General features: G+C 43.1%; 1 protein-coding gene across 1 annotated transcript in view; it reads left to right on the forward strand.

Moving 5' to 3' along the window:
• Positions 1 to 26,183, forward strand: part of fcho1 (FCH and mu domain containing endocytic adaptor 1) — a 44,535-nt gene that overhangs the window by 13,450 nt on the left and 4,902 nt on the right. The window contains exons 3-24 of the mRNA XM_080769321.1: positions 3,449 to 3,540; positions 5,638 to 5,712; positions 7,900 to 8,041; positions 8,156 to 8,308; positions 8,788 to 8,892; positions 10,292 to 10,390; positions 11,365 to 11,461; positions 11,991 to 12,102; positions 12,428 to 12,452; positions 13,926 to 13,986; positions 15,918 to 16,105; positions 16,373 to 16,397; positions 16,530 to 16,589; positions 17,810 to 17,861; positions 18,263 to 18,387; positions 18,625 to 19,665; positions 20,249 to 20,355; positions 21,159 to 21,357; positions 21,875 to 21,989; positions 24,237 to 24,392; positions 24,886 to 25,018; positions 25,717 to 25,913. Of these exons, the coding sequence (XP_080625447.1) occupies positions 3,449 to 3,540; positions 5,638 to 5,712; positions 7,900 to 8,041; positions 8,156 to 8,308; positions 8,788 to 8,892; positions 10,292 to 10,390; positions 11,365 to 11,461; positions 11,991 to 12,102; positions 12,428 to 12,452; positions 13,926 to 13,986; positions 15,918 to 16,105; positions 16,373 to 16,397; positions 16,530 to 16,589; positions 17,810 to 17,861; positions 18,263 to 18,387; positions 18,625 to 19,665; positions 20,249 to 20,355; positions 21,159 to 21,357; positions 21,875 to 21,989; positions 24,237 to 24,392; positions 24,886 to 25,018; positions 25,717 to 25,913 (3,359 nt within the window). The remainder of the gene's footprint in view (positions 1 to 3,448; positions 3,541 to 5,637; positions 5,713 to 7,899; positions 8,042 to 8,155; positions 8,309 to 8,787; positions 8,893 to 10,291; positions 10,391 to 11,364; positions 11,462 to 11,990; positions 12,103 to 12,427; positions 12,453 to 13,925; positions 13,987 to 15,917; positions 16,106 to 16,372; positions 16,398 to 16,529; positions 16,590 to 17,809; positions 17,862 to 18,262; positions 18,388 to 18,624; positions 19,666 to 20,248; positions 20,356 to 21,158; positions 21,358 to 21,874; positions 21,990 to 24,236; positions 24,393 to 24,885; positions 25,019 to 25,716; positions 25,914 to 26,183) is intronic.

Raw genomic sequence — 26,183 nt, forward strand, 5'->3', positions numbered from 1 at the left:
GTTAAGGCAGACAGGCAGGTCGTGATGAATCAAACGGGTCCTTTTTGTTTATTCTAGTGGGCGGCATGTGAAGCTTGTTTATGCAGCCTAGGTTTGTTCTGTCTGTAATTATTCCCGATGGAGGGGCAGGGGGTGGGTGTCTAATTAGAACCAAGTGAGAGTAGTTACTGGTGTGTGTGTGTGTGTGTGTGTGTGTGTGTGTGTGTGTGTGTGTACCAGACTAAGGACGAGGTGGTGGGTACTCTGGAGGCGGTGCAGGTCCAGAGCGGTCACCTCCAGAAGTCCAAGGAGGCCTACCACGCAAAGTGTATAGAGCTGGAGAGACTCAAGAAGGAAAGAGCTGGAGAAGTGTGTGTGCTATAAAGGGAGTTAGGCTGTGTGTGCTATAAAGGGAGTTAGGCTGTGTGTGTGCTATAAAGGGAGTTAGGCTGTGTGTGTGCTATAAAGGGAGTTAGGCTGTGTGTGTGCTATAAAGGGAGTTAGGCTGTGTGTGTGCTATAAAGGGAGTAAGGCTGTGTGATGGTGAAGTGACTGAAGTCCCTGGGGCAAATGTTTAAAAAAAAAAAAAAACCCTTTTCAATATGATGTGACCTTACTTCTTGATGTGTATCAGTCCAGGGCTCAATTGATCTAATGCAAGTGATCTGATCAGATTTCTGTATTGAGACATCGTCAACCTATCCGCATTGTTTGCTAATCTACAAGCTCACGTGTCCTGGTATGAAGCAGTGTGAGCTTGTACTGTAGATCAGCTATTTTCGGTGAGCGACACCATTATTATGACGACGTATAAATCAGGCTTTTGATTGATTGAATCCTTAATCGTTTGCATAAAAAATCACAGGAAAGTACAGTTCAATACAAGGTCTGCTAATAGGATTTAAACCCAAGATTATGGCCTATATATTCGATTGGGGAAATACTAAATTCAGCAAATATCTGTGTCTTTATGTTTTTGTTGCTGTTCAGACCTGATAAAAACTAATCTGATTTTAATCTCGATAAGGCAAAAATTGGGCTGGCAGTCTGAACATAGCCCTAGTGTTGTGCATTCCATCAAATTGCCTTGTGACCGATCACCAGACAACCACCGCCATTATTTTGACCGATTGGATGTGGGGATGAATGGGGATCCTGTCCTCTATTGTTAAACTTCTTCCCCATGCTGACTATAGATTTTCAGGGAGAGAAACAGGCTAAATGACAAGTCCCCTGTACCTCACCATCCTCCCTTGATAGAGTTGGAACAAATTCGCCCTGCAGCTGTGTGAAGTGCTCAGAGCCGTCATAAGAAAAGTTGTCAGAAATCCCCCCCATGCAGATTTTACACACACCCTTCATTCCTCTATCCTTGCTCCCCTCATTGTCATGATAATGTGCTTCTTCTTGCATGACCAAAGCGGTCATCTTAATTGATGAAAAAAAATGAGAGAGCACACTTGGGGCGAGAGAGAGAGAGAGAGAGAGAGAGAGAGAGCAAGCAATCTTTGCTGCATGGCAAGATAATTTGAGATGGCAATATCCACAATACACAAATAGTTTCTGAGAAATTGTTCCCTATCTCTAGTATCTCATAATACATTTTATGTAATGTCCATTGCAAGTTATTGGGATGCAAGTTGCCAAACTACTGTATTTGCTTTAATAAAAATTCAAGGTCTGTCACAATTCTCCTTGAGGAGGTTTCCAGCGCGTAGCAACCATCTTGTACTGAACTTAGTTAACTATGGCAACTGATGAAGCATATTTGCATACAGCCTATAGACTGGCCTACTGACCTTATTGTACATGGTGTAATGTCAAGCGAGGAGAGGGTGGATGCGTGGGGGTGTGTGTGTGTGTGTGTGTGTGTGTGTGTGTGTGGCTTAACTTTCTATGACCAGGGTAGGGTTTCAACAAGAGCCAAGTTGCTGTGGAGAGAATGAGACAAAGGCTGAGGCGGCCTGAGAAGATAATAGAAACCCAAGGAGAAACCAGCCTATCACCAAAACCAACAGCCACATGTCTTATTTCAAGTCTTTTTATACTGCAGAATTAAGCAGTTGCAATATTAACTCCATAAACGCTAGCAGCCCTATTCTTGGCACTCATTATTTCTACATAATTTAATTCAAATTATCATAATACTACTTAAAGGTATATTCAGTGATTTCAATTAATTCAAATAGCACTTATTTTTTTGTTTTATTGTGATAATCCTCCCTACTATAGAGTGTGCTGATCATAATAAGGAGTTCCTCCCTGTCCCCAGTTAACCCCTGGGATAAAAAGATACATAGGTTTCGTTTTGCATAGAAGCTCAAACAATATTGAAGCTCTCAAGATAAAAAATACGATAGCTTTGTATCGCTGTCTGTGAGGTCAAAGTAAAATGACATGCTGTTAATTATGTTGATGTTGTCAGCCATGAGGGTATATTATGGTTGTGATTTGTAAGGCCATGCACGAATGAGCCTACATGTCAACAGACTGTCTGACTTCCGCTGTTGACACACACACACACACACACACACACACACACACACACACACACACTGTGCGTAGTTTGGTTTTAGGTAACATCGCGTCTCTACAGTATATGCCCAGACCCTTCCTTGGCATTCCATCCATTTCCCTGCTACCTGGGAATTTGTCTGGGCTGCTCTGATGGGGTATTTATAGTTCCTGAGAAGCAGCTGCCTGTCTGCCTGCCTTGAAACACAAGTTAGAATGGGCCCTCTGTTGGATGGTCAATGTGTGTTGGTGTTTTTCAATCAACGAGACAGGGCTATTTTTAATTGTGTTGCCTCAGTCTGGCTCTTTCTCACAATTACCGACATTAAAGTTAAGCCAGGTGTCTGTGATTACAGAAGAGTGGTTATGATGCCGTGTTTTGCTCAGTGGTAATTCTGGTATTGGTTGAGTCGCAGGGGAACCCTGCTTTGCGAATCAGCATGACTCTGTGCTGTTCTCATGTTTGAGTAATGTTGTTGAGTCATGGTATTCCTAAGCTGTTTTTGCTTACCGCAGCCAAACATCCATGGCAAACAGTGTGTGTATGCTGCAGTGGTGTTACTGCGCACAATATGGCACACATCAAGTCTGTTGTGAGCAAGCAAAGAGACTTGCAGGTAGATATCAGCCGCAAAACCCATCTGAAAGGTTTTCCATTTATTTCTGGTTCTCGTTAAAATGTCATCCCAGGCTTTGATTACCCAAAAACATTGAAGCACACACACACCCACACAGCACGAAAGCCTGGCGAAAGGTCGTCAAAAAAGAAAGAAAAATGTGTTTCTTCTGTTGCGTGGGTGTGTATAGGATACTAATGTGACCAATTAATCTTGTCACTAAACATTTTGATAAGGGTCTAGACTTGTACGAAGACCACGCTGTACTTAACATTCCTCTCTTTGTCTTTAGTTTCTAATAATGGCCCGCCTGTGTTTTATGATTTGTTTCTCGTTAGGGGGAGAAGAATGCTGGCTTTGACGTGCTCTACCACAACATGAAGCATGGCCAGCTGGCTACCAAGGAGCTGGCTGAGTTTGTCCGTGAGAGGTAAGCCACTGTGTGTGTTGTACTGTATGATAGGGTTGCACAATATATTGTTTCAGCATCAACATCGCAATGTACACATGTGCAATATTGACATTGAAATGACACAATGTAGCTGAGGCAAAAACACTTATATATATATATGCAAACCTTGCTATAAAACTAGCAAGGTTTGCATTTTTCATGAGTAATCTGGAAGTAAAACATTACAGTCCATCTAATAAATCATAAGGATTTAATGACTAACCTGGCCTTGCAAAAACATTCTTCATTCACTTCACAGAGGTGTCATGTTCAGTCGACCAGTATTGAACATCTGCCTAATATTTCACCCTCTAAATTCACCCTAATAATTGCTAGTGATACATTCTTTCAAAGTGGAACTATTGAAATGTATATGCAATTCAGAAAATTGTTTCTATTCATTCAGCCCTGAGTGTTTGTGTGTGTGGGAGGTGGCAGAATTCGGAAGTTTTCAATTGGAAAATAATTCTACCGTGGCACACTAGGCCTGCAGTAAATTAATTGTAAAAACATTGCAAGTACAATATTGACTTGTTTGGCTATTGTTTAGTGGGAAAGTTGTTTCAGATTACCTCTCAAACGAATGCTTTAGTCCCCTAAATCACAAGTGTGACACAGCAGGACATCTTTTATTCGGATCCAGAGATATTGCCACCAAGTTTCACCAATATCATGTAATAAAAAACAAAATATAATAATATCGTGCAGGTCTTGCATGATGACATTGATGAAGCTAAAGACTGGTTGGGTGGTAAATGATGCATTTATATAAATCAAAAGCGCTTTTACATAGATGGTGCATTATATTCACCCATTCGCATACAGAAGGCGGAGGAAACCATGCAAGTCACCAACCTGCACATCGGGAGCAAGACACTGAACCCCTAGTTCAGTGTCTTGCTCAAGGACACTTTGACACTGAGGGCTGGATTTTGAAGGTGCGTTTTAGCCATTTGGCTATTCTGAGTGGCCAAAGAGCATTGACCACGCCTCCAGGTCTTAAGTTAAGTAATAAGACCTGGTACTTAAGACACGCAAAATACAGCCCTATCTCTGTGAAATGCTTGGTGTCTGAAAATAAACTGTCAAATCATTTATTCAGTCACAAACGATAGTTCTGTCAGCAGAATGCAAAGTGGGCAGAAAAGATCACTCGCATGTCAAAAACCTGTTAATGATCTTGGATGGGAAACTGGTGTATCCTTGAGAATCGGAGTTTATAATTTTTATGTTTTTTGTACCTGGGTGCCGAATGCTGAGATACATTTCACAAATAGTTATACAAGTGTCTTCTAGACTGATAGAAATTGGATTTTCTGGTGCAGAAGTAGTTATTGCAAGTGAAGTAATAACCGTAGTGTGACCCTCAAATTGCCCATTTCAGGGGCCTATTGGTTGATTTCGACAGACCCATTCTGGCATGGTGTAATAAAGATATATTGCTACTGTTAGAATAGTGGGGACACCGGTCGTAACCCGTGATCCAGTTTTTCATCCGATGTGTAGCGCACCAGCAGTCTGCTCAAGATCAATGCGTTTGTTTTATTTCTCTTCCTCTCTCCTTCTTCCTTCCACCCCTCTCCTGCTCTGTCTGCCTCAGTATCCTTCCACCCCTCTCCTGCTCTGTCTGCCTCAGTATCCTTCCACCCCTCTCCTGCTCTGTCTGCCTCAGTATTGTTCTGTTTGCCCTCTGACATTTGGATCCATATATCCTCCATCCTTGCTGTCTTTGGGGGTCTACAGATGGTTATTCAAGTTTTATGTTCACTCTTGGTGAAATAAGGACAATTCATTATTTAAATGTGGTATTGTTGCTCAGAGAGTACATTTATCCAACACTGAAGTGAAATCATTTCTCTCACTGGTTTTGGTTTGTGTCTGTGTTGAACAGGAGAGAATGTACAGTATGGGTTAACGGGGGCAGGGGGGTTGTGTGAGAAGGTTTTATTGAATTTGTACAACCTCTGCTGTGTAGTGTTAACTCTCTGTAGTCTAGTTAGTTCTTAGTCTTGTCTTCCTGATTTATTACTCGTAAACTAAAGATTTCTTGTTCTTTGTTGTGTGTGTGTCCGGCAGGGCTGCAATAGAGGAGACTTATTCCAAGTCCATGAGCAAGCTGGCGAAGCTGGCCAACAATGGCAGTCCACAGGGGTGAGTGATGTTATCAGGCCTCCACACGGTACTGTCTGTCAAACCACACCTAATTAACAGGCCTCCACACGGTACTGTCTGTCAAACCACACCTAATTAACAGGCCTCCACACGGTACTGTCTGTCAAACCACACCTAATTAACAGGCCTCCACACGGTACTGTCTGTCAAGACCGGGGCTGACGGACAGATCGGTGAACCAATCGGGGTGCGCGTTTTTCTGAGCCGCGGCCCTCCCATCTAGGCCAGAAATGTCTAGCGTTAGCTCAGGCTAAACCACACCTAATTCTCCTGACGGCCTCTCATCATGTACTGTAAATATGTAAAATATGGACTTTGCACTCAGCATCAAGTCCCTGTGACATACTAGCATCATGTCCAGGGGGTGTACTTGTACATCAAGCTGCCTCACTCTACAGAAACGGGAGATAGGCTCCTGCATAGATATTTAAAAAAATAGATGCCTCATTGGTCGCTGCAGTTCATTGGAACGACGTGTCTCCATTGAAGGCAGGAAGTCAAGCGGAAATGCCATAGGGAAGTGCTGACGGCACGCTGCCCAAGTGACGTCACTCATGCGACTCATCCATGTTTCTCGCTGTCACTCAACTGACTACTGGCCAATCACAGCGTGTCTTTTCCGGGACTTCCATTACGCACGTGCATGCTTCGCAAGGAATCTCAGGGAAATCGTGCCTTCAATTTTGATGCGCGTCCTAGAGCCGGAAGAGGCTCCTTTAGATCTCTATGGGCTCCTGCCCTGTGGGCTTCATGGCTCGGCAAGGCTCACTTACATTAATACTAGACACAAGGCTGGGTGATATGGACAACATCATGTCACTGTATGTTTGACAAAATATATTGATATTGGTTATTGGATGATAAAAAAAATCTCCAAAATGACACATGGAGCTGATCTACAAGCTCACCCATGCGTCGCCGTTGTGGGATTATAGATCTGCTATTTACATTTTAATTTTGAATGTGTAAAATAGAAAATCAGCAAAAGATAAAATCACTATTATTAGAAAAATGGCAGATGATGTCTAGTCTCGTATCACAATATGGATATAATATGGGTAATGGTATACTGCCCAGCCCTAGACACCACAGCAGTGTTTCCTAAACCTTTCAGCTTCTCCCCGGGACTCAACGTTACAAGAATACATTATGAATGAACCACTTAAAATGTTTTAAGTTATGTAATCTTTGTAATCCTGTAATTCTTTTGAAACATATTTTTAACAATATGTTTGAAAGGTGAAAGAAGCGCTGGTTTCTTTATTTAGTAACGAACGCTCCTCTCAACCGGCCGGTCTCAATCATAATCATAACATTACGTTACATAACATTGGGTGTCTCTAAATATTTCTGTTACCCGCTTCCTGTTACCTGGTCTTGTGACTTGAGTAACCAAGACATAATAAGGATTAAGTCTTCAGTATGACTCATGTATGACTATAGGTCTTTCACCTGACAAAAACAACATTGAAAAAATGGGTATATTTACTCGTGATCGATGAAAATGACGCATGCACGCACGCATGGAGACTAACCCAGTCATCTGAAATGGCCCCAGACTGTGTTGGTGTTTTAAATGTTTTCCTACAGAGGCTGTAGAAGTGTGATGGTACCCAGATACTAGATCACATCTCTGCTCTGTGGTTTCTGTCCTCCTTCCTCTCAGAGCTGTCTTTTTCACTTCCTGTACATTGTGTGGGTGCTCTGACATTTCTCTGTGTAAATAAGTACACTGTAGCAATTGAACCACTTCTTAAACCATACTGTAACTGTACATTGTTGACTGGGTCCCCCAGGGGTCTATACTTGGTCCCCTCCTTTTTTCCCTCTACAACAAATCTCGTTGTTAAAAATAATCTATAAGCACGACATGTTATGAGCTTGTAGAACTCTTACTTATTAAAAAAAAAATTGTATGTGTTTGTATAGATCGCCTATTATTGACAAATGTCTGCCAGAATATGGAAGCGAGGGTTTATCTGGTTAACCAGTCTAGTCACTAGTGATCAGTTTCTACAAGCGTTCTGTGCAACAGCGACGATATATTTTTGCTGATTTGTTCAGGTAAAAATACATTTTGATGCTACTGTGTCTTCATCAGAGTCAAAGGTTTGACTCTCATCCGTGACCTTTAGTCAAAAGGTGAAACATGTGTTTGTTTTTCAGGACATTTGCTCCCATGTGGGATGTGTTTCGGGTGTCCTCAGACAAGCTGGCTCTCTGCCACCTGGAGCTGATGAGGAAGATGAACGACCTGATCAGAGACGTCAATAAATACGGAGAGGAGCAGGTTAAAACACACCGCAAGGTAAATTAACGCATCAGCACTAACAGAAGTTAGTTGTTTTGTGTGTGTGTGTGCGTGTGCGCACATATAATAGTATATTATATTTTGGAGTATATGTTTGTGTGTGTGTACCAGACTAAGGAGGAGGTGGTGGGTACTCTGGAGGCGGTGCAGGCCCTGCAGGTCCAGAGCGGTCACCTCCAGAAGTCCAAGGAGGGCTACCACGCAAAGTGTATAGAGCTGGAGAGACTCAAGAAGGAAACCGCTCCTCAGAAAGAGCTGGAGAAGGTCAGACACTCCATTTGAATCCCAGCATCCCTATTCTGGGGGTGTACGTTTGCCAATAATAATACATCAAGGTCTCCCCATTCGAAGCCTTTCATTAACTCTGCTCATCCCTTATAACACCTTTTGGTATATCTAAAGGTAGAGGGACTTAAACTAGGTCATAGTTTGCATCTGGGGGCATGGAACATGGAACAGGAGGGCCAATGTGTTAATGAGCAGAAATTGATAAAGTAATCAGATTTGTCATTTGCTACAGAAAATGTTTCTCATTGATCTGTGCTGAGCAGACTACAGGGACACCCAGTGTGTGAATTAATTGCCACTCAGTTCTTCTGTAAATACTCTGCAGAATGGCTGTAATTGCTCAGAATAAATTGTTCCTAATGACTTGGCAAGTCATATATTTTATTTAAGGTTTCGGAAATAGTCAGTTGTTAAAAGGCTCTGATTTATTTCCTTGTCCTTCTTTCGCTCACTAGGCGGAGCTGAAGTCTAAGAAATCGGCGGAGTCTTTCGCAGTGTGCATCGAGAAGTACAACCGCGTGGGAGGAGAGTTTGAGCAGAAGATGAGCGAGTCGGCCCAGGTCCGTTCTGACTCTGTCATGACCATCTTCATCTGTCTTTCCCTATTCTCCCTTATGCCATGCCCCCCTCCCAAGCTTTATCTTTCTCCGAATCTCTTTCTCACTCTCTCTCTCTCATGGTCTGTCTCTCTTTCCCTATCACCTGTCACTCTTAAAGAAACACACCGTGTGTATGATTGGCACCAGGTGACGACCAATTTCAAACCTTTCACCCTGAAAAGATTTTTCCCCAAAATTGGATGCCACGTTGCCCGCAGCCGTACACCGCCACTCATTACCCATAATTACTGCCTCCGGATCTCCATGGCTACCGCCGCCGTTACCATGGACATTTTTAGCAAAAAAAGCCATGCCTGCTTCTATGTGAAATGAGGATTGGAATCCTTTCCATCCAATTATCAGGATGGATTCAAGGGTCACTCTGTCCATATTTCTGAATGGTTGCACAGAGGAGCAGAAGTAAGGTGAATACAGCAAGGGCAGACTGGGACGGAGAAAGAGTCAAAGACGTATACAAAACCGGCCATACGTGTTTAGAAAAATGGGGACCTTGTTTATACTAATTGACGAGGAGAGATCATTGATCATTGGACTGATTGGAGGCTACGATGCGTAGTCGGGGAGAGAGGGTGGTTTACCAATTCACATCAGGGAGCTTCTCAGTACAACCTCCAGCAACCGGACGGCTTGTAGTAGTTAAGCAAGTCTCTTCACAGACAACGGCTAATCTACAAGCTTGTAGATTGGCTATTTTTGCTGATTGTTTGCCTTTTATGACATGCCCAGAATAGCGACGCTATAGGGATCATGTGGCGAAGCGCCTTCAAGGCCTCATCGGAGTGCTGCACAATCACACGCTCTCTGCCACTGCATATCAACGCAGTATGTGTGACTCCGACTGTGACAAATGAGGCCACACACTAAATCCATTCCAATTATCACAAGCTTATTACCTGGCAACGTCCGGTTCCATTCTTAACCCATTTTGACCTGGGAACGATTTAGCAAATGTCTTTTAAATCCTGACTGTTTTCTTGAAAAAGCAGTTTTTCTATGTCAGTCGTTCTCAAACACTTTCATGTCACTTTTCACGATTCTTCAAAAATAGCAGACCTACAAGCTCGTAGTTTTTCAATAGCTAAAGCATTACATGATGCAACACCAAAAGAGGTTCCCGGCTACTTCCCGCCCAAAATGGGTTAAGCTGAATGCTTCCCTGGTGATTGTGTTGAATCCTCCATAGACCTGGACGCACTGTTTGTTCTTATTAATGAGTTAATGAGGAAAAGAGAAAGAGAAAAAAGGCCCACCTGTGGCAGATGGTGGAATTAGTAATTACAATTCTTCATAGCTTGTGTGTTATTACATTTTTGGTCTGTGCATGTGTCTGTGTGTGCAGAAGTTCCAGGAGATCGAGGAGGCTCATCTTCGCCAGATGAAACAGCTGATCAAGGGATACTCCCACTCCATAGAAGACACTCATGTCCAGGTTGGACAGGTATGTCAGACAGGTTGACAGATCTCGGATCTCCATTAGAAGACTTGTTTATTTGTGCTTCAACCCGTGCTGATGAGGCTCACTGAGGCTATTGGCTAGGCTGGCTAAGGTAGCAGTTTGCATGGAACATTGAGGTCGTACTGGCTAAATCTGTCATTAACAAATTAGGAATTTCTATAGAATATTTTAGTTACAATGAGATTAAATTGATGTGTTTTTTAATTAAAACAAATAAAAGAAATTGCACACTAGTGCATAAATTCTTGTAAATGAAGTAATGCAGATGTTTAACAATAAGTGGTTTGTTTTTAACCAATGCTGACCTGCAAAGCGTTTGAAGCGACTGGAAACAAATATATATCTTCAGGTTTGAAGGCCTTAACAGCAGTGTTCTAAATCAACAGCAGTTGTCTGATCTGGGTACACAGGTGGGAACACTAGGAAGTCCGCAGACGATTGTGTCCTTGTCACTGCACTTGTGACTACTGGTTGGTAGGTGCTAGTGTTGATTTCGTTGACTAAAACTATGAAGAAAAACTACCTTTTTTCACTGAGGAAAACTGAATAAATACTTAGCTATGATGACTAAAACTAGGACTAAATATATTGACAATTTTGTCAGCAAATAAAAACTACCGGTAGTCTAAAATGTTATTTGTAAAATTATTTATGTGAATAATTGTTGTATAAATACTTTTGTCAAAAGAAAATTTATTAAAAAGAAGAAAATAGTTTCTCCTCTTTAGTCCTTCTTAACGCACCTAGTAATTCATTTTCAATGAGACCTGCGTTTCTTTTTCTGTACGCGTGGAGAAGTGCATACGCCAGCGACTGACTGGATTTACGCTTGCGTCTGAGTTAATCGATGCCCGTCTGAGGGCACCTTTTCTTTGAATTGGTGCCCTTTAGACAAGCACATGGTTGGCTAGTTGCTATTGCTAATGTATCAGTGCATCCTTGTCTGCTGTTCTCAGGTTCATGAGGAGTTCAAGCAGAACGTGGAGAACATTGGCATAGAGAACCTCATCCAGAAGTTTGCAGAACAGAAGGGCACTGGCAAGGACAGGCCAGGTACAGTATGCTAGTATGTTATATTCGTTGGATGGTAGTAGGTAGACTCATGAATAAAGGTGACCTCGTTTGTGTCCATGCTCCCTGAATGTCTAATTAATTATATTTGGTTGTGTAGTTAGGGTACGATTCTGAGGAGATCATCAAGGGTAGCACTGAGATGAAAAACAAGCACGCCTGTCCTACAAAGGAAAGGCGACTGCGTGCAGTGCTCTAGAGTCAGCCTAGTGTCTAGTCAAGGCTGCCATTTCTCATGCAATAAAAAGGATAAATAACAATCTCTGCTGCTTATGTAATATTAAACTCATCACAAACACCCACATGCTTAACAGTCGGCTGCTCAGGGCAGTAGTGGTCACACTCACATACTCATGTTTTGAATTGATTTGTGTATTCAGAACTTGAATGTGCTTGATACATTCACACGCAAATCAATTCAAAAAACGAGTATGTATGAGGTGCGCATGCATTTTGTTTCTTACCTTTTCTTTGCCTGGGTCTATTGTTGGATTGAATGCTGGCTGTGTAGCTCTGGCGGGCTTTGAAGAGTACATGACAGCCGTGGTGCCAGAGGGGGTAAAGAAGAGTCGAGGGAAAGCCTTCAGGATCCCTGGCCTTGGAAAGAGGGACAAGGACTCCACGTGAGTGGAACACACAAGCATTTGTTGGACGTTTTCACATAGACACATAAATTACACTGACTCACACTCAGCCCACCCATGGTCGCTTGCCCTCACTCAATTTCATCTTTACTTGAATTATCTTACGTCACTTTACTTTGAATTATCTTCTGTGGATAGAAAATGTTACGTTAGTAAGTTTATCCATTCATTTCACTCACTCACTCACTCACTCACTCACTCACTCACTCACTCACACACACACACACACACACACACACACACACACGCGCACACGGCTCTTCTGATATTAAATCCTGATCTGTCTTTCTCTGTATCTTCACAGAGACTCCGCAGTGACAGAGGCTCCAGTGAGTATTGAGGACAATTCACACCCAAACACTACATCTCCAAAACCCTCAACCCAATTATCAGTTCTTTGCAACCTCCAGCTGCCCCCGCCCTCCTACACACTGATCTATCTAGTCTAGAGTGCATTTATTTTGTTTGGTATGTGAGCAGGAGCAAGTGTCGATGGGTAGGGGAGCCTTGTGTGCGTGTGTGGGGCTTTGGTTTGTGTATGCCTGCATGCGTTTTTGTTTGTCTATAGTGTCTTTGTGGGTGGACTTGCATTTGTATATTTCTGTGCTTCCTGAGTGAGCTTAACAGAACCTGTAAAGGGGAGTAGGCGGGTGAGAGGCAGCAGGCAGTCGTGTGTGAGTGATAATGACGCAACTGAGCGTGTCGGGTTACCCACTTTATTCTGGGCCTTCTGAGAAGGAAGGGGCTTCTGAGGTAAGGTTTGTGTGTGCGGCACTGTGCGCTAATGTGCATGCTTGCTTGCTTGCTTACGTGTAACAGCACGTGTGTGTGTGAGGCAGCTCCCGGGAGGCTTTGTAACAGACTGGAGAGCAAACATCTTACTGGGGCCCCTGGATCTGTAATTTTGTTGGCTCACAACATTTTCAAATGCTTCCAAAATCAAGGCCTATGCACTTGCTGCTTAAAAAAATATATATTTTAAAGGGATTTTTAAATATATTATTGTAAATAGAATGTCAAACAGATGACTGCTGTGCTTGACTTTTAGGAGGCGGAAGTCGTTGTTTTCGCTGTAGCATTCCAAACGGAAAACAACAAAGTTGACATCACATGCTAACTGCTTAAAAAGGGACGTTTTAAATTAAAGTACTATTAAATAGGCTACTGTTAATAACAAACTATAACAAAATAGTTGAATTACAGTGAAGAAAACTGCAACACTGTCATTGGGTTCATGGTGTTGAAGCAGCAGTATAGCCTGCTTGTTGGGTAGCATTGCCAGCTTTGTTAATTGTGTCAACACTGTTAATGTCAGCCACTTAATTGGCTTAATGTTCAGTAATTGATCCCTGGATTGACTAGAGAAGTTGGTTTTCCATCATGACTGGTAGCATTGTTCACAAGCTTGATCTGTTATCTATAGAGTCTGGCTGTGATGGCTGTAGTAGTGACTTAAGCTCACTTGTGTTGCTCTCAGAATGTTCTGGCAACATAAAGCGATACACTGCTGTGATGGCATGCTACACTTTCTACACTAAATCCAATAAAAATCTAATTCCAAATGGATAATGTGGCTCACAACACCTATTTAACAAGAAGGAAACACTTTACAGAAGTAGCCTCCTTTTGGGTAAATGGCACATCTCACGACAGAACCCTTGCAGGGCCGTAGTGGTGGTGGGTTACTGACACCACCCAGTAGAGGAACCACTTGTGCCTTTTGTAACAGAGGCAGCTGAGGTGCTACAGTAGGTCTCCATCTTGCTGACACAGGTTTGTGTGCGCGTGTGTGCCCCTTACAGAACTCGCCCCTGGAAGTGGACGATGAAGGATTTGTCATCCGAGCCGACAGCAATCAGAATGATATCCTTTCACAGTTTTTCTTACAGGGCTTGTACTGTGAAACTCCCATTTATGCCATAATAATTTACTATCGCCTACATTTTTGCAAGCGGCGGGTCATATCGCTAACCACCACTTCTTTCACCACACCTTTATTTACCATTTACACCTGTGCACAGTATGACGCACCTTCACATGCTCACTAATAACAAAACTGTGTACAAATGCAAAATCAGACCCGTGTGTGTGCGTGTCCGTCCTATGAAGACATTTACGAACGCACCAGCATAGAGGTGATTCTGCTGGCTAGGTCATGTGATCCGTATGCCTGCAGTTGGTCTACCTCAACGGGTCCTCTACGGCCAACTCCAATCTGGCCCGAGGTCTGCAGGAGGGCAACACAAGCGCTACACTACAAGGACCACATGATGGTGCTGCTCAAGAGCTGCAACATACCACCCTCCAACCTGGAATGGATAACAGAAGATCCAGATACCTGGCACTCTTCCTGCATGCCTCTCAGATGTCATCCCTGAGACACGCAGCAAAGCGCAGGCATGAGCGTGCTGTAAGAACTGTCCAACCAGGTTCAACACACACCTGCCCCACATGTGGAAAAGTGTGCAGATCAGTAATTGAGATGAGACATGAGCCACATGAGATGGCATGAGCGCACCAAGCGCTGAAACCCCCCCTTCCCCTAGGAGATATGAAGTCATCATCGACAACGATAAGCAAGTGTGTGTGCAAGTGTGTGTGCGCTGCAGTGGTCAATGGGCCTGTATGTGTTTGTTAGGCTGCTCAACAGTGACACTTAGTGGTCAACCAACGCTATTGCCGTACTCATTTGGAGATACATACTGTACATGGGGACGGACACACATTGCTGTTCCTTGGAGTGGCTAGCAGCACTCAAAAACATTGGTGCATTGCCATGCTCTTATCATTTCTTTTCAGTGTCATTTGGAATGCTCACAATCATTTAGAGAATGAGTAATATTAAGCCCACTCATTGATAGATAGATGTAGTGTAGTGTAGTGTAGTGTAGACTAGAGGAACATCTACAAGTCAATTAAACACTATCAGACCATTAGCTGAGTAGACCATTACGTGAGACTGTGATACAGGAGTTATTTATAAAGTAATTTGAGGAAGATGAAGGGAGGTGAGGGGGCAGCAGCATACACTTTGTTAGTACCGATTATTAAATGTGTTTCACTTGTAAAATGGTAGATTACAAGTAAATGCTTATAAAAGCATATATAAAGATATTTTGTTTAATGATACAGTACAGTAGGTAGGTGCAAAATTATTCTAACCACAAATTTCAGAAGGGAAGACATTGAATCTGGTGGCCATTGAAAAACAGGCAGTGTATTTTCCATTGTTTTCCATCCGTCACATGCTACCGTCTATTCATATTGTATATGTACTCACACCTATGCAGACATTTTGCTCTGCCTTCTTTCATTGTTTCTTGGTCATCCTAATCTAATTAGTCCCCCAAAGATGTAATTACACGCAGCGTGTGCCCAAATAGCAATATCCACCAACGAGCCAAGGTATAATAAAATTCGTGCCTGCTGGCAAATAATCCACTGTCTGATGCGTTTATGGCTATGTGCAATTGTTTTATATTTAATTTTACCCCTCTGAGCCCATGAGTGGTTTTCTTACGAGATGTCTGAACCTTAGAAAGAGATATATTTTAGAGGGAACAAGTACTAAGCCCTGGGAGACTTAAGAAATGACCTAGCAGCAGACATGTTTTCCTGATTTCTCTCTTTTTCAGACTCTTCCTTTGATGGTTTTCTCTTGCTCTCGCTCAGTGTTTTACGCCCACACTCACACCTTATATAAAATCACAGGGCGCCAGACAGTCACCATGTCTACTCAAGCTAAATTGTTTTTCACAAGCTTGTGTTCCTTGACCCTCTGCTGTTCTCCATACGTTGTGTTGAGGAGAAGGAGAAGGACAACAACTTCTACTCTAGCGACTCAGACTTTGACGACGAGGAGCCCAAGAAGTTCCACATCCAGATCCGACCGGTAGCCAGCAGCAGCCGCAACAATTCTGCTGCCACCGAGAAGGAGCTGAAAGCCACCGTGGGGGCTCTTACACTGCCTCCCAACAGAGCGGTATGGAAACTGTGTGTGTGTGTGTGTGCGTGTGTGCCATAGCTGGCATGCTATTCATCATCACAGTGTCTTCAATTAAATTCACAAAAGCAATAATCCAAACTGTACAGTGATTTCAATAGTTTACTCCAAAACAATTAACTCCTCCTAAAAAGCTAGACTACAGCGGAAGTCTGGACTTTACTGTCTAACAGTAAAGAATTTATTCTTGCAATTTGAATTAGACAAAAGTTAATCGTATTAAACTTTGCAATGTTTGACTTTCAGGTGTCAGTCAAGCGACATCTCTCCAGTAAGTTTCTTGCTTCATTCCTCGTAATGCATTTATTTACTTGTATAAACATTGAATATAAATATCGGTAATACAGTTTGCTTTATCTGCGTTGCCATTTGATATCAGTTTTCTCCTGTCTCTACACTTAAGGAAACTCCAGTACAGCAGGACAGCGTTCAGAAGGAGAGGGGGAGGGCGCTTCTCACAGGGGTTAGTCTCTCTTTGTCTTTACTTTCCTTTTCTTCTCTGGCTCCCCAGCACAAACGCGCTTCCTCCTCTGTTTTACTATTGTTTATCTGAGGTTGTAACAGGCACCAGAAATGAGGCAGACCTTTTTAAGACCCGAGGTCGATTCTACAAATGCCTCGAAGTTTTTGGAAACACTTCGATAGGAGGGGCTTTGTGCTACTTTTGTGCATGAAGTAGGGCTTTAATTTACAAAAAGATACAACATACTAATTTGAAACTTCGTTGTTATACCTTTAGGCTTTCCAGTTCTAAATGGGTTAATTACAAATCAATATCCACGCATCGCTTTTAATTTCACATTAATCCAAAAAAAGAGCAATAGCAGCTTCATTATTTAGTAAAGAGAAGTGCAGTGGACTACTTTAACAAACAAAAAACTAGCATGACATCTTGGCTTTATGAGACTGTTTATGATAATGATAACCGGGGCAGAGAAGAACTGCAGTAACATTGGGAGTACCGTTATGCCAATGTACCACTACACTGTAAAATCTGGAGTATTCAAAGTGGACCCGTAATGGTACAATCTTTTATGTTTATTTCATAGGGTCCATTTTTACACTTTGTTTGTTAATTGAACGCTCCAGATTTTATTGTGCTCATGTCCCCTCACACCCAGACACTCATTCATGCACCATTGGTTCAGTGAGGAGGAGGCTGCTGCTGCTGTCTTTCTGCCTCTGGCTACCTTGAATGAAGAATGGATGCCCTCTAACTCCCACCCAGCCCTCTGCTACTGCTCCCACAACCATGCTTGATCACCCAGAGATTAGCTCACTTCCTGTAGGTAAGGTGAGGGCGGGATGCTGCTAGCCGCAGTTATTTACAGCAGAGCAGAGATTCACTCTCTCGCTCTTTCTCTCTCTCTCATAAATTTAATCCAGGGGAGACGTGATTAAGGATGAGCGTGGGCGTGATTAAAGCAGTTATATAAGTGTCTGTGGAGGTGTGGTGCTAAGCGAGGCCATGCTAATGGCTGGTATTTATCACTGTGAAGGTAATGGTTGATGGGCATTCTCTCTCGGAAGGAGGGAGACATGGGGAGATGAGACCTCTCCATGGTCCCCTCCTTCCCCCTCCCCCTCTTAGCTCTGACTAATCGCACCGTTGCTGATTAGATTTGATTAAGGTACAAGCTCCAATTAAATTCCGTGTGTGTGTGTGTGTGTGTGTCCTTGCAGATGGAGAACAGGATGGTCTACGGAGGTCCACCTCCAGTCCTGATCATAGCAGGTAGCTCTCGCCATCTGTTCTGTTTGCTCTCCTGTCTGCTTCTTTCACGGGACACTATCGGTCTCTTTTAAACTTCATCCATTCCATATTGATGTCTTTAATCAACATGTTGTTGGAGAGAGATGGGTACAGTTGGGGGTCTTTTTTGATTGCACCCGTCATGTTCTTTCAAGTGCATATCAAATGGTGTCCTTGCTGGCTCAGATGCTTTGCGAAGTCATTCCTGTCTCTCTGTGACTTCCTCTCTTAACTCCCCCCCCCCCCCAGTGGTATTGTGCAGTGTAACACGAATGTGAACTCTTTATTTTATTGTATCCGTCTTCCATCATCCTTTGTTCACTCTACACAATCGCTCACATTCACTCTGTCCTACCTGAAATTAATTCTGCTTCTTTACTTAGGTTGAACTCTACAGTATCTGGATCAGACAGTCTGTTTGGACCTCCGTTGGAGTCAGCTTTCAAGTCCAAAAGCTTTGCCGGACGAGAACAACTCAGAGAGCAAAGTACTTTTGGTCCATCCGAATGTATGTTAATTCCCTCCATTTCACTTTCGAATCCATTTTCATAAATGGAAGAATCCAAAAGATAAGAGTAAAGTGGTTGGATGGCAGTTTAGTGGGGAACATAATGGCCAGTGTTGATTTAATTTGGTGGGTTTCATATAACTGTAATCTTCCCTTGGAGTTAAATTAATTGCAATGCAATCTTGTTGTTGTGTTCTCTGTTGGTATTGTGCTGATACAGTGTCATGCGTTTCCCAGATGCTGCCTTCTCATCTGATTCCTCCTCTCCTGAAAATGTGGAGGATTCTGGACTGGACTCGCCGTCCCATCAGACCCTGGGGCCCTCTCCTGAACCCACGGGTTGGGCGGCGTGGCCTCCCACTTCACAGACTAAAGAACAGACCCACAGTCGTGGACGAACCTCAGACCCATTTCTCTCGGCTTTCCAAGACCCCTCTCCGGGACGCAGCTCCCAGCCCCAGGAGGACGCCTCAGGCGTCTGGTCGGTGGCACCGTCCCGCTCCGTGGACCCCTCATCCCAGCGGTTCCCTGCCTTCTCTCAGTCCCTGCCCCAACATGAGACGGAGGCGTCTGTGTGGAACTGTAAACACATCCCTCCGGAGGACCCCTTCTTGGCTGCTTTTGAGAGGACGATTGCCCCGGAGACCTTGCCGCCATCTGATGCCTGGGCACCCACAGTACCACGCCCTACCCGGGAAGGCAGGGGGATAGAAGTGCGCAAGGACCCATTCTCCATTACGCTCTCGGATACCAAGACTCTCCCTGCCCCCGACTCATCGTCGTCTACCTCCAATCGTAAGGAGCGAGACAGAAAGCGTGACAGGAGCGCCCCACCGCCATTGTCTCCTGACGACCCGTTTGCCATAACTATGATTGGCAGTCCCACACATCAGTCAACTCTAGCTGCTGTGTCTGCGATCACGCCTCCTCACAACAATAGCAGCAATGGTACCAGCAACAGACTGGCTTCAAGTGCCAGCTGTGGCTCTTTAACTCCAGCCCAGCCCAAGAAGGAGCCGGGCCATTGGAACTCTGTCCACAACCCCTTCAGTGAGGGTGGTCCTGGTTCGGGGGCTCAGGCCCTCGGCGGCTCAGCCGCAAAGGAGGAGGGAGGCGAGAGGAGAAAGCATCGTTCATCAGACAGTGAGCCGCGCAGGAATGCCCCACCCCTCACAAGGCATTCTGGGCCGCAGGAGGACCTTTGTTTTTCGACAGACAAAGATCAAGACTGCCTGGATTTGAATGCTCAGTTGCCCTGCAATATGGGCCCACACAAGGGTACTTATCTCTGATTGAATATCATCAAATCACTCAAACGTCCATAGCTTCTTATTTTAAACATTAATATATTAGAATGCAAGACTATTTCATTAGTGCTGCGCCCACTTAGTGAAACACTTTATGGTGTTAATTGTTCAAGAAAATACCATTAATTTAGTCAAGGCATTCATATACAATTCTTGAACTTTCATGCACCCTAGAGTTGATTGAGGTCATAATGAGGTCAATATATATTACAAAATGTACGCTTATATCATCAATTACATATTATGTAACTGATGATATAAGCGTACATTCTCTAAAGCCAGACTACCTTCGTAATAATATCTCTGTTTTGTGTCCCTGTTACACAGTAGTAGTACTGTGCTGTTTGTGTGTGTTCTGCTGAGTCAATACAAGTGGAATATCCTACATTCCTACCTGTGCCGTCTCATCTGGCCATGTAGACCCAACAGGGCTCTGAACGCAACCCTTTGACTATTTACAACATAGCTGCCTCTTGATCTTGTTTTTTTTACCGTTTCATTCAGATTGTTCCTGTCTTTGTCTTTCTGGCCATCTAATTCTGCCTACTACGCAGGTTCCAAGCACGGCTTCAGACAGGACAGTGCTGAGGTGCTTGTGGCTGCCCCCCCAAGGCCGACTCGGGCCAGGAGAACCTCAGGCCGACTCAGCGGCTGCGAGAGAGTAAACCTATGCCCTTTTACTATGCACATTATATTTATTTGTAGGCGGCTAGGTCAGTCTCTAGGTTGTGTAGTCTGTTTATATTGGATAAGAAAAAGAGGTTGAGCATCAACAATGGGTTTTCTCAGTGGAGTGCTAGACCCAAATCCAGTATACATATCAAAAGAAGGAATTGAAAAAAATCCCAAAAAGGTAGCACATCCAAATTTTAAAATCAAACCTGCATTTCCACTTTTTTATTGGCACACATCAAGAAACGAACGCTTATGCATTTCGGCTATGAGCCTTAGAGCATTCACATCACAGTTTCAACTACAGTTTATACACAAGGTCAGAGTTGACCTGGCTACTCAACTTTTAATCCTATTAATGTAAAAACATGAGGATGTGGCCATCTACAGCCTATTATGAAATGGTCAACACTGAACTTGTCTGTAATTGCCAAATAAATTGCCACTTCGATTCACTTTTATTTTTAATTATAACGAACTGACGTGTGCATGCATGCATACTGATTGGCTGTGAGTGACTTGAGTATCTATCACAGATTGGTTGTGAAGGAGCTTGGACTCATCAACTTATTGCTTGTCTGTGAGAGAGAATGCATCTATCTAGGAAGTATTTTATTGACCTTGTTGAATCTTGCCCCGGACCATTCTATATTACAAAGAAAAAACAAAATAAATAAATAAATAGCAAAACCCCTTTAGAAATGAACTAAAACTTACTTGAAATTTTAAAACAAAGTAAAAAAAGAAATAAAAAAATGCCAAACTAACCTGTTTGTTTCCTGTGTGTTCCAGTCCAGGTCACTGTGCTCCTCTCCTCTGCCGGAGCCCAGTCCTCCCCTCACCTCCTCCTCGTCCTCCAGCCCCAGTGACTGGGGGCCCCAGACCACCAGGGAAAATGAGTGGGGGGCCCAGAACCGTGCCTCCAGCCCTGCCAGAGGGGGGCAGGCCTCACCGGTACCATACCAGCACCAGGAGGTCCCCCAACGACATAGTAAGTCATTATTTAACTATTAGTAATACCTCTGTAGATATATTTTTTTTCTTGACTCCAGGCTAAATTGTTACGGTATGTGCATATCTCTGCAGAAACCAAAATATTGGTTATATATTTAACTTTTTTTAGACTAATCCATACCAAATAAATAGGCAAATTATACCAAACCAAATTGGTAGGTGTCCTTACATTATCATCACTTAGATAGGTTTTTGAAATTTAATGTTCAGAGACTTTTTCCGTCTGACATCGTCATTCTAATCAATCGGAGAAAAAACACCTAACTCCACAAGTTGGAGTTAGATGATTTGACCAACAGTTTGAGACTTTTCATTGGTTCAATATTTGTACAGTTATTTCATAAAGGGTGTCGTTCAATAGCACTGATAGAAAAAAGGTTACTGTGACTATATACATATCAGTAACCCTGAGTCACCCTCAAACCTCACGACTTTTGTGCTTTTATAGCTGTTGACTTACATTATTGCACTGTACTACACTACACTACCCACAGTGCACCTGTCGCGAGGTCCGAGCCCCATCTCCCTCAGTACCCAGGAGGCTTGGCCGGTGGCAACGGCCATAACGGAATACATCAACGCCTACTTCAAGGGTGGACAACATAACCGGTCAGGACTTTTTCAATTCTAACTAGTAGAGTAGTAGAAGATACCTTGGAGCATATGTTTTGCCCTTAATGACTGTGAAACGTACTGTGAAATGTTTTCAATTAGACAAAAGGTATTTTTGATAAAACTATCCATGTTTTTGTTACAACAGTGGAAATGCATTGTAATATATATTTACTGCTACGTATTTTTAAGTTATTACATAGCGTTTCTGATAACGTAGCTGTTATGTTCCAAAATATCCTCACACTAGTCTAGAACCCTACAGCATTCATTGTTGGGCAGTAGTTACATTTTTGTTTCAAACTGAATTCTAGTTTGTGTCACATCCTAATGTGTGTGTTGACTATTTTTCACAAGTGTAGCCTCTGGCAATGGCTATTTGGCCAGAGGCTATGGCTGTTTGGGGTATTAAACGACAACTCTACTTTATCTCTCACTCTGTATCTGTTGGTGTGAATTATCCCTCTGCTTAAAGTCCCTCCCATCAATCATTTCAGTAGCAAGAGCATCAAAATGTATTCTAAATCTAGTCAACCAGGCCTGCAGTAGGCTATGCACTGGACATATTTGACATTATTGCCATTATTATTTAAATAAACTAGAAATACGAGGAAATGACAGATAGATAGATATCCACGCAAAATAATACATTGGTCTCCGGTTGCCGACCGACTCTATTAAATATGCGCGACCCATATTATTTTATTGGCATTTGGTGAAAAAGAGAGAGATAAAGTCAGAATGCGACCGAGTCAGACCAAAAACTCACTTTTCGGTTCTGCACCGCTTACTGGAGAAGTATATCACTCTGTCGGGTGCGCAGCAACTACTACCCCCCCCCCCACACACACACACACACACACACACACACACACACACACGCGCGCGCAAACACGGACACACGCACACCTCTCTACACTACACACAGAGAGAGAGCAACTCCTTACTCCTCCATTACTAACCTTTGTCTCAAATTGACAAAACTATCCACGATGTCAGAGTGTGTGTGTCCTTTCCTTGTTCCAAATTGCTTGGAAGTCATGCGCATATTGCCAGGCACGTGGCAGCAGCAGCTATTAAGACGGTGAGCCTGTTAGGCTGTTAGCATTTCACCCTATTTAACTTCACCGCATAGGCAATCAAGACCCTTAATTAATGACAGCTGTGACGTCACTGTGTGTAGGGCAGGCTAATCGGACTACAGGGAGCAGGGACAACTATAATATAATAATAACTTTATTTGTATAGCACTTTTCAAAAACAAGTTTACAAAGTGCTTCACATACAATACACAAAGGCAATTAAAATCAACAATGAAAATTAGTCAAATACAAAATACAAAAAATAATAAGAGATAAAAAGCAGAGACTGGGACTGTTCATTCAAACTCATTAAAAGCCTTTAAATAATAGTGGGTTTTTAAGAGTTTTTTAAAAGTGGACACTTATTTTACATCCTCAACATTGAGGTGTGTGTGTATTAGTGTGTATGTATATATATTGAACTTGAACCATTAGAATTATTTAAAAGATGGTAACTCAGGCAAATATTGAAGTTATTAAAAAAGAAGCCTATCCATCATTGCCGTAGGGGAAATAAATAAAATAAATTCCTTGCTACCCATCCTTCCCACGGAAAATAAAATAAAATAAATTCCCTACCTACTCAGCCCAAAAATGACAGCCAATCGGAGACCAAAGTTTTATTTTGCTTGGCCTAAGAGGGAGAAATCAACTTTTTCGTGTTGCACGGTCATTAGTATTATTGCCCTCACCTGGGTGGGTCAGTCGTGTAACTTTCTCGATGTATACAGTATTTTCAACAACACAGCCATGCAAAATAACATTGACAGCTATGAGGTGGCAAAAGCTTGACCTGCATAGCAACAGTTGCTAAACTATTTGGATTGGCATTGGGCAATCGCTTTTAACGAAGGGCTAATGGAATCATGGGACAAAATCTCAGCCATATATTTCATTCAGGACTCAATCACTTTGAACAGTTCCATAGTAGTGTATGCCAGATGATGTACAATGGAGTCAAGGAAGTAAAACTTCCTTTACTCTGACATGTATGAGAGTCTCTGTGCTGCACCCTACAAGTAAGAGACCGTCACCAAGCAAGAATCTGACCTAGGCCCAGACCCACTAAGCCTGAAATGTGGATTTGTTCAAAATAGAATCTAACTGCTTATTTTCCTGTGATTTGAATGTGTGTGTGTGTTGCGCTTTTTCCAACCTCCAGCTGCCTTGTGAAGATCACAGGAGACCTGACCATGTCCTTCCCTGCAGGCATCACTCGTATCTTCACAGCCAACCCTAACGCTCCTGTCCTCAGCTTCCGATTGCTTAATATTTCCAGGGTGGATCACTTTCTGCCCAATCAAAAGTTGCTTTACAGGTACTGGTAAAATGTTTTGCGTGTATATCTGCAATATATGATTGTCACTGCTGTGGGTTTGCATGTCTCTGTATGTACAGTATCTGTGCAAATTATCCATCCAGTGTGTAGATAATAATGTTGAGAACATGGATGTTCAAAAGTTGTAATGTAGTTTTAACCACTTAAGACTTCAAAATATAATTGTAATGATAATAATAATAATCATTTAGTCCCCCTTGGGATATTTTTGTTACTGTAGATTTGTATATACATACAGTATGTGAAACTACTAAACTAGACCACCCTGCATTTACCCATCCTAACTATTAGGAGCAGTGGGTGCTATTAATAGGCAGAATATATATTCTATATTCTTCGTCACCCGAACAAGTCGTGAAAATAGCCGATCTAGAAGCTCATAACAGGTTGCGATGCAACGCGTTGTGAGCTTACTTTAGCTTTCACCAGGTTGAAACTAAAGTGGTCAATCCTCCAATATCTGTGTCTACAGTGATCCATCTCAAAGTGACCCAAATACCAGGGACTTCTGGTTCAACATGCAGGCTCTCCAGCTCTACCTACAGAGAGAGGCTGAACTCAACCCCCAGGCCTCCTACTATAACGTAGGCCTGCTCAAGTACCAGGTCAGCATACCGCTAACAGTGTTCACATTTGACATGACTGTGATTGTTGTCTCTGCCAGGGAGAGAGGCCGAAGGCTGGAGATTATGTTTGCATTCCTATCCATCTCTGTGTGTATCCGTACGCGAGCAGCTAATCTCCAACACCGTTGGACTGAACAGCGTGAAACTTTGCAAACTTTGCGTTCCTGACATATGGCATTCACTCCGGCCGGCACAGCCGGCAGTGGCTCAGGGTATCAGGTAGAGCAGCCAGATGGCGATTGCGGGCTCCCCCAGAGTTGGTGTCAAAGTGTCCTTGAGCAAGACTCAACCCCTAATTGCTCCCAATGTGAAGGCTGGTTCCTTGCATGGTTTCATCGGTGTGAATGTGGGTGAATCTATGTAAAGCGCCTTGGATAAAGGCGCTATCTAAATATATTTACCATTTATTCACCATTTCCGGTGGGACGTAATGCCTAAATGCCTTAATTGTAAATTGTATGTGTACAGAATGATTCACTTAATGAGTTTTGCACCTGCCCTAAACACATTTATTCAAGTGTTCAAAAGTTACATATTTATGTGCAAAACAACTAATATCGGTGTATTTACATCACTAACTCGCAAACTCTGTGGCCTGACACCTTTTCATTTTCACCTTCATTTATATTCAGCAGTTCTTTGCTAAAGTGTAACAATTTATTTTAATCTCCCTTTAGGTGTCATCCCAGGACCCGGGCCGGGCTCCTCTCTTGCTGTCGGCTGAATGCCAGCGCAGCGGCACTGTGACCCGGGTCTCTTTGGACTACCACTGCTGCCCAGCCACAGCGCCCTCCACCCAGCTCACTGCTGTGCAGGTGCTGCTGCCCCTGGACCACACTGCCACAGACCTGCAGTGCCAGCCCCCTGCATCCTGGTGAGGGAAGCTTCAGCAAGGACCCCCCAAATTAATATATATAGACGTGTAAAAATACACCATCAAACTTTCAGATGCTGTTTCTCTGAGTGGAGGAAGAATGCATAGGATTTTTATTGTGATCTCTCACCCTTGAAATATATAATCCTTTGTGAACAATAAAAGCAATTCAAAGCAGTTGTCCTCAAAACCACACCTGCAGTCGCTTTCATAAGACCGGAGAGAGCGCTCTATATGGGCCTGATTCGCTGCGTTCCGGGAATTTGTTTT

Source organism: Protomyctophum bolini (genome assembly GCF_963924005.1).
Source record: "Protomyctophum bolini genome assembly, chromosome: 8".
NCBI classification, from domain to species: Eukaryota; Metazoa; Chordata; class Actinopteri; order Myctophiformes; family Myctophidae; genus Protomyctophum; species Protomyctophum bolini.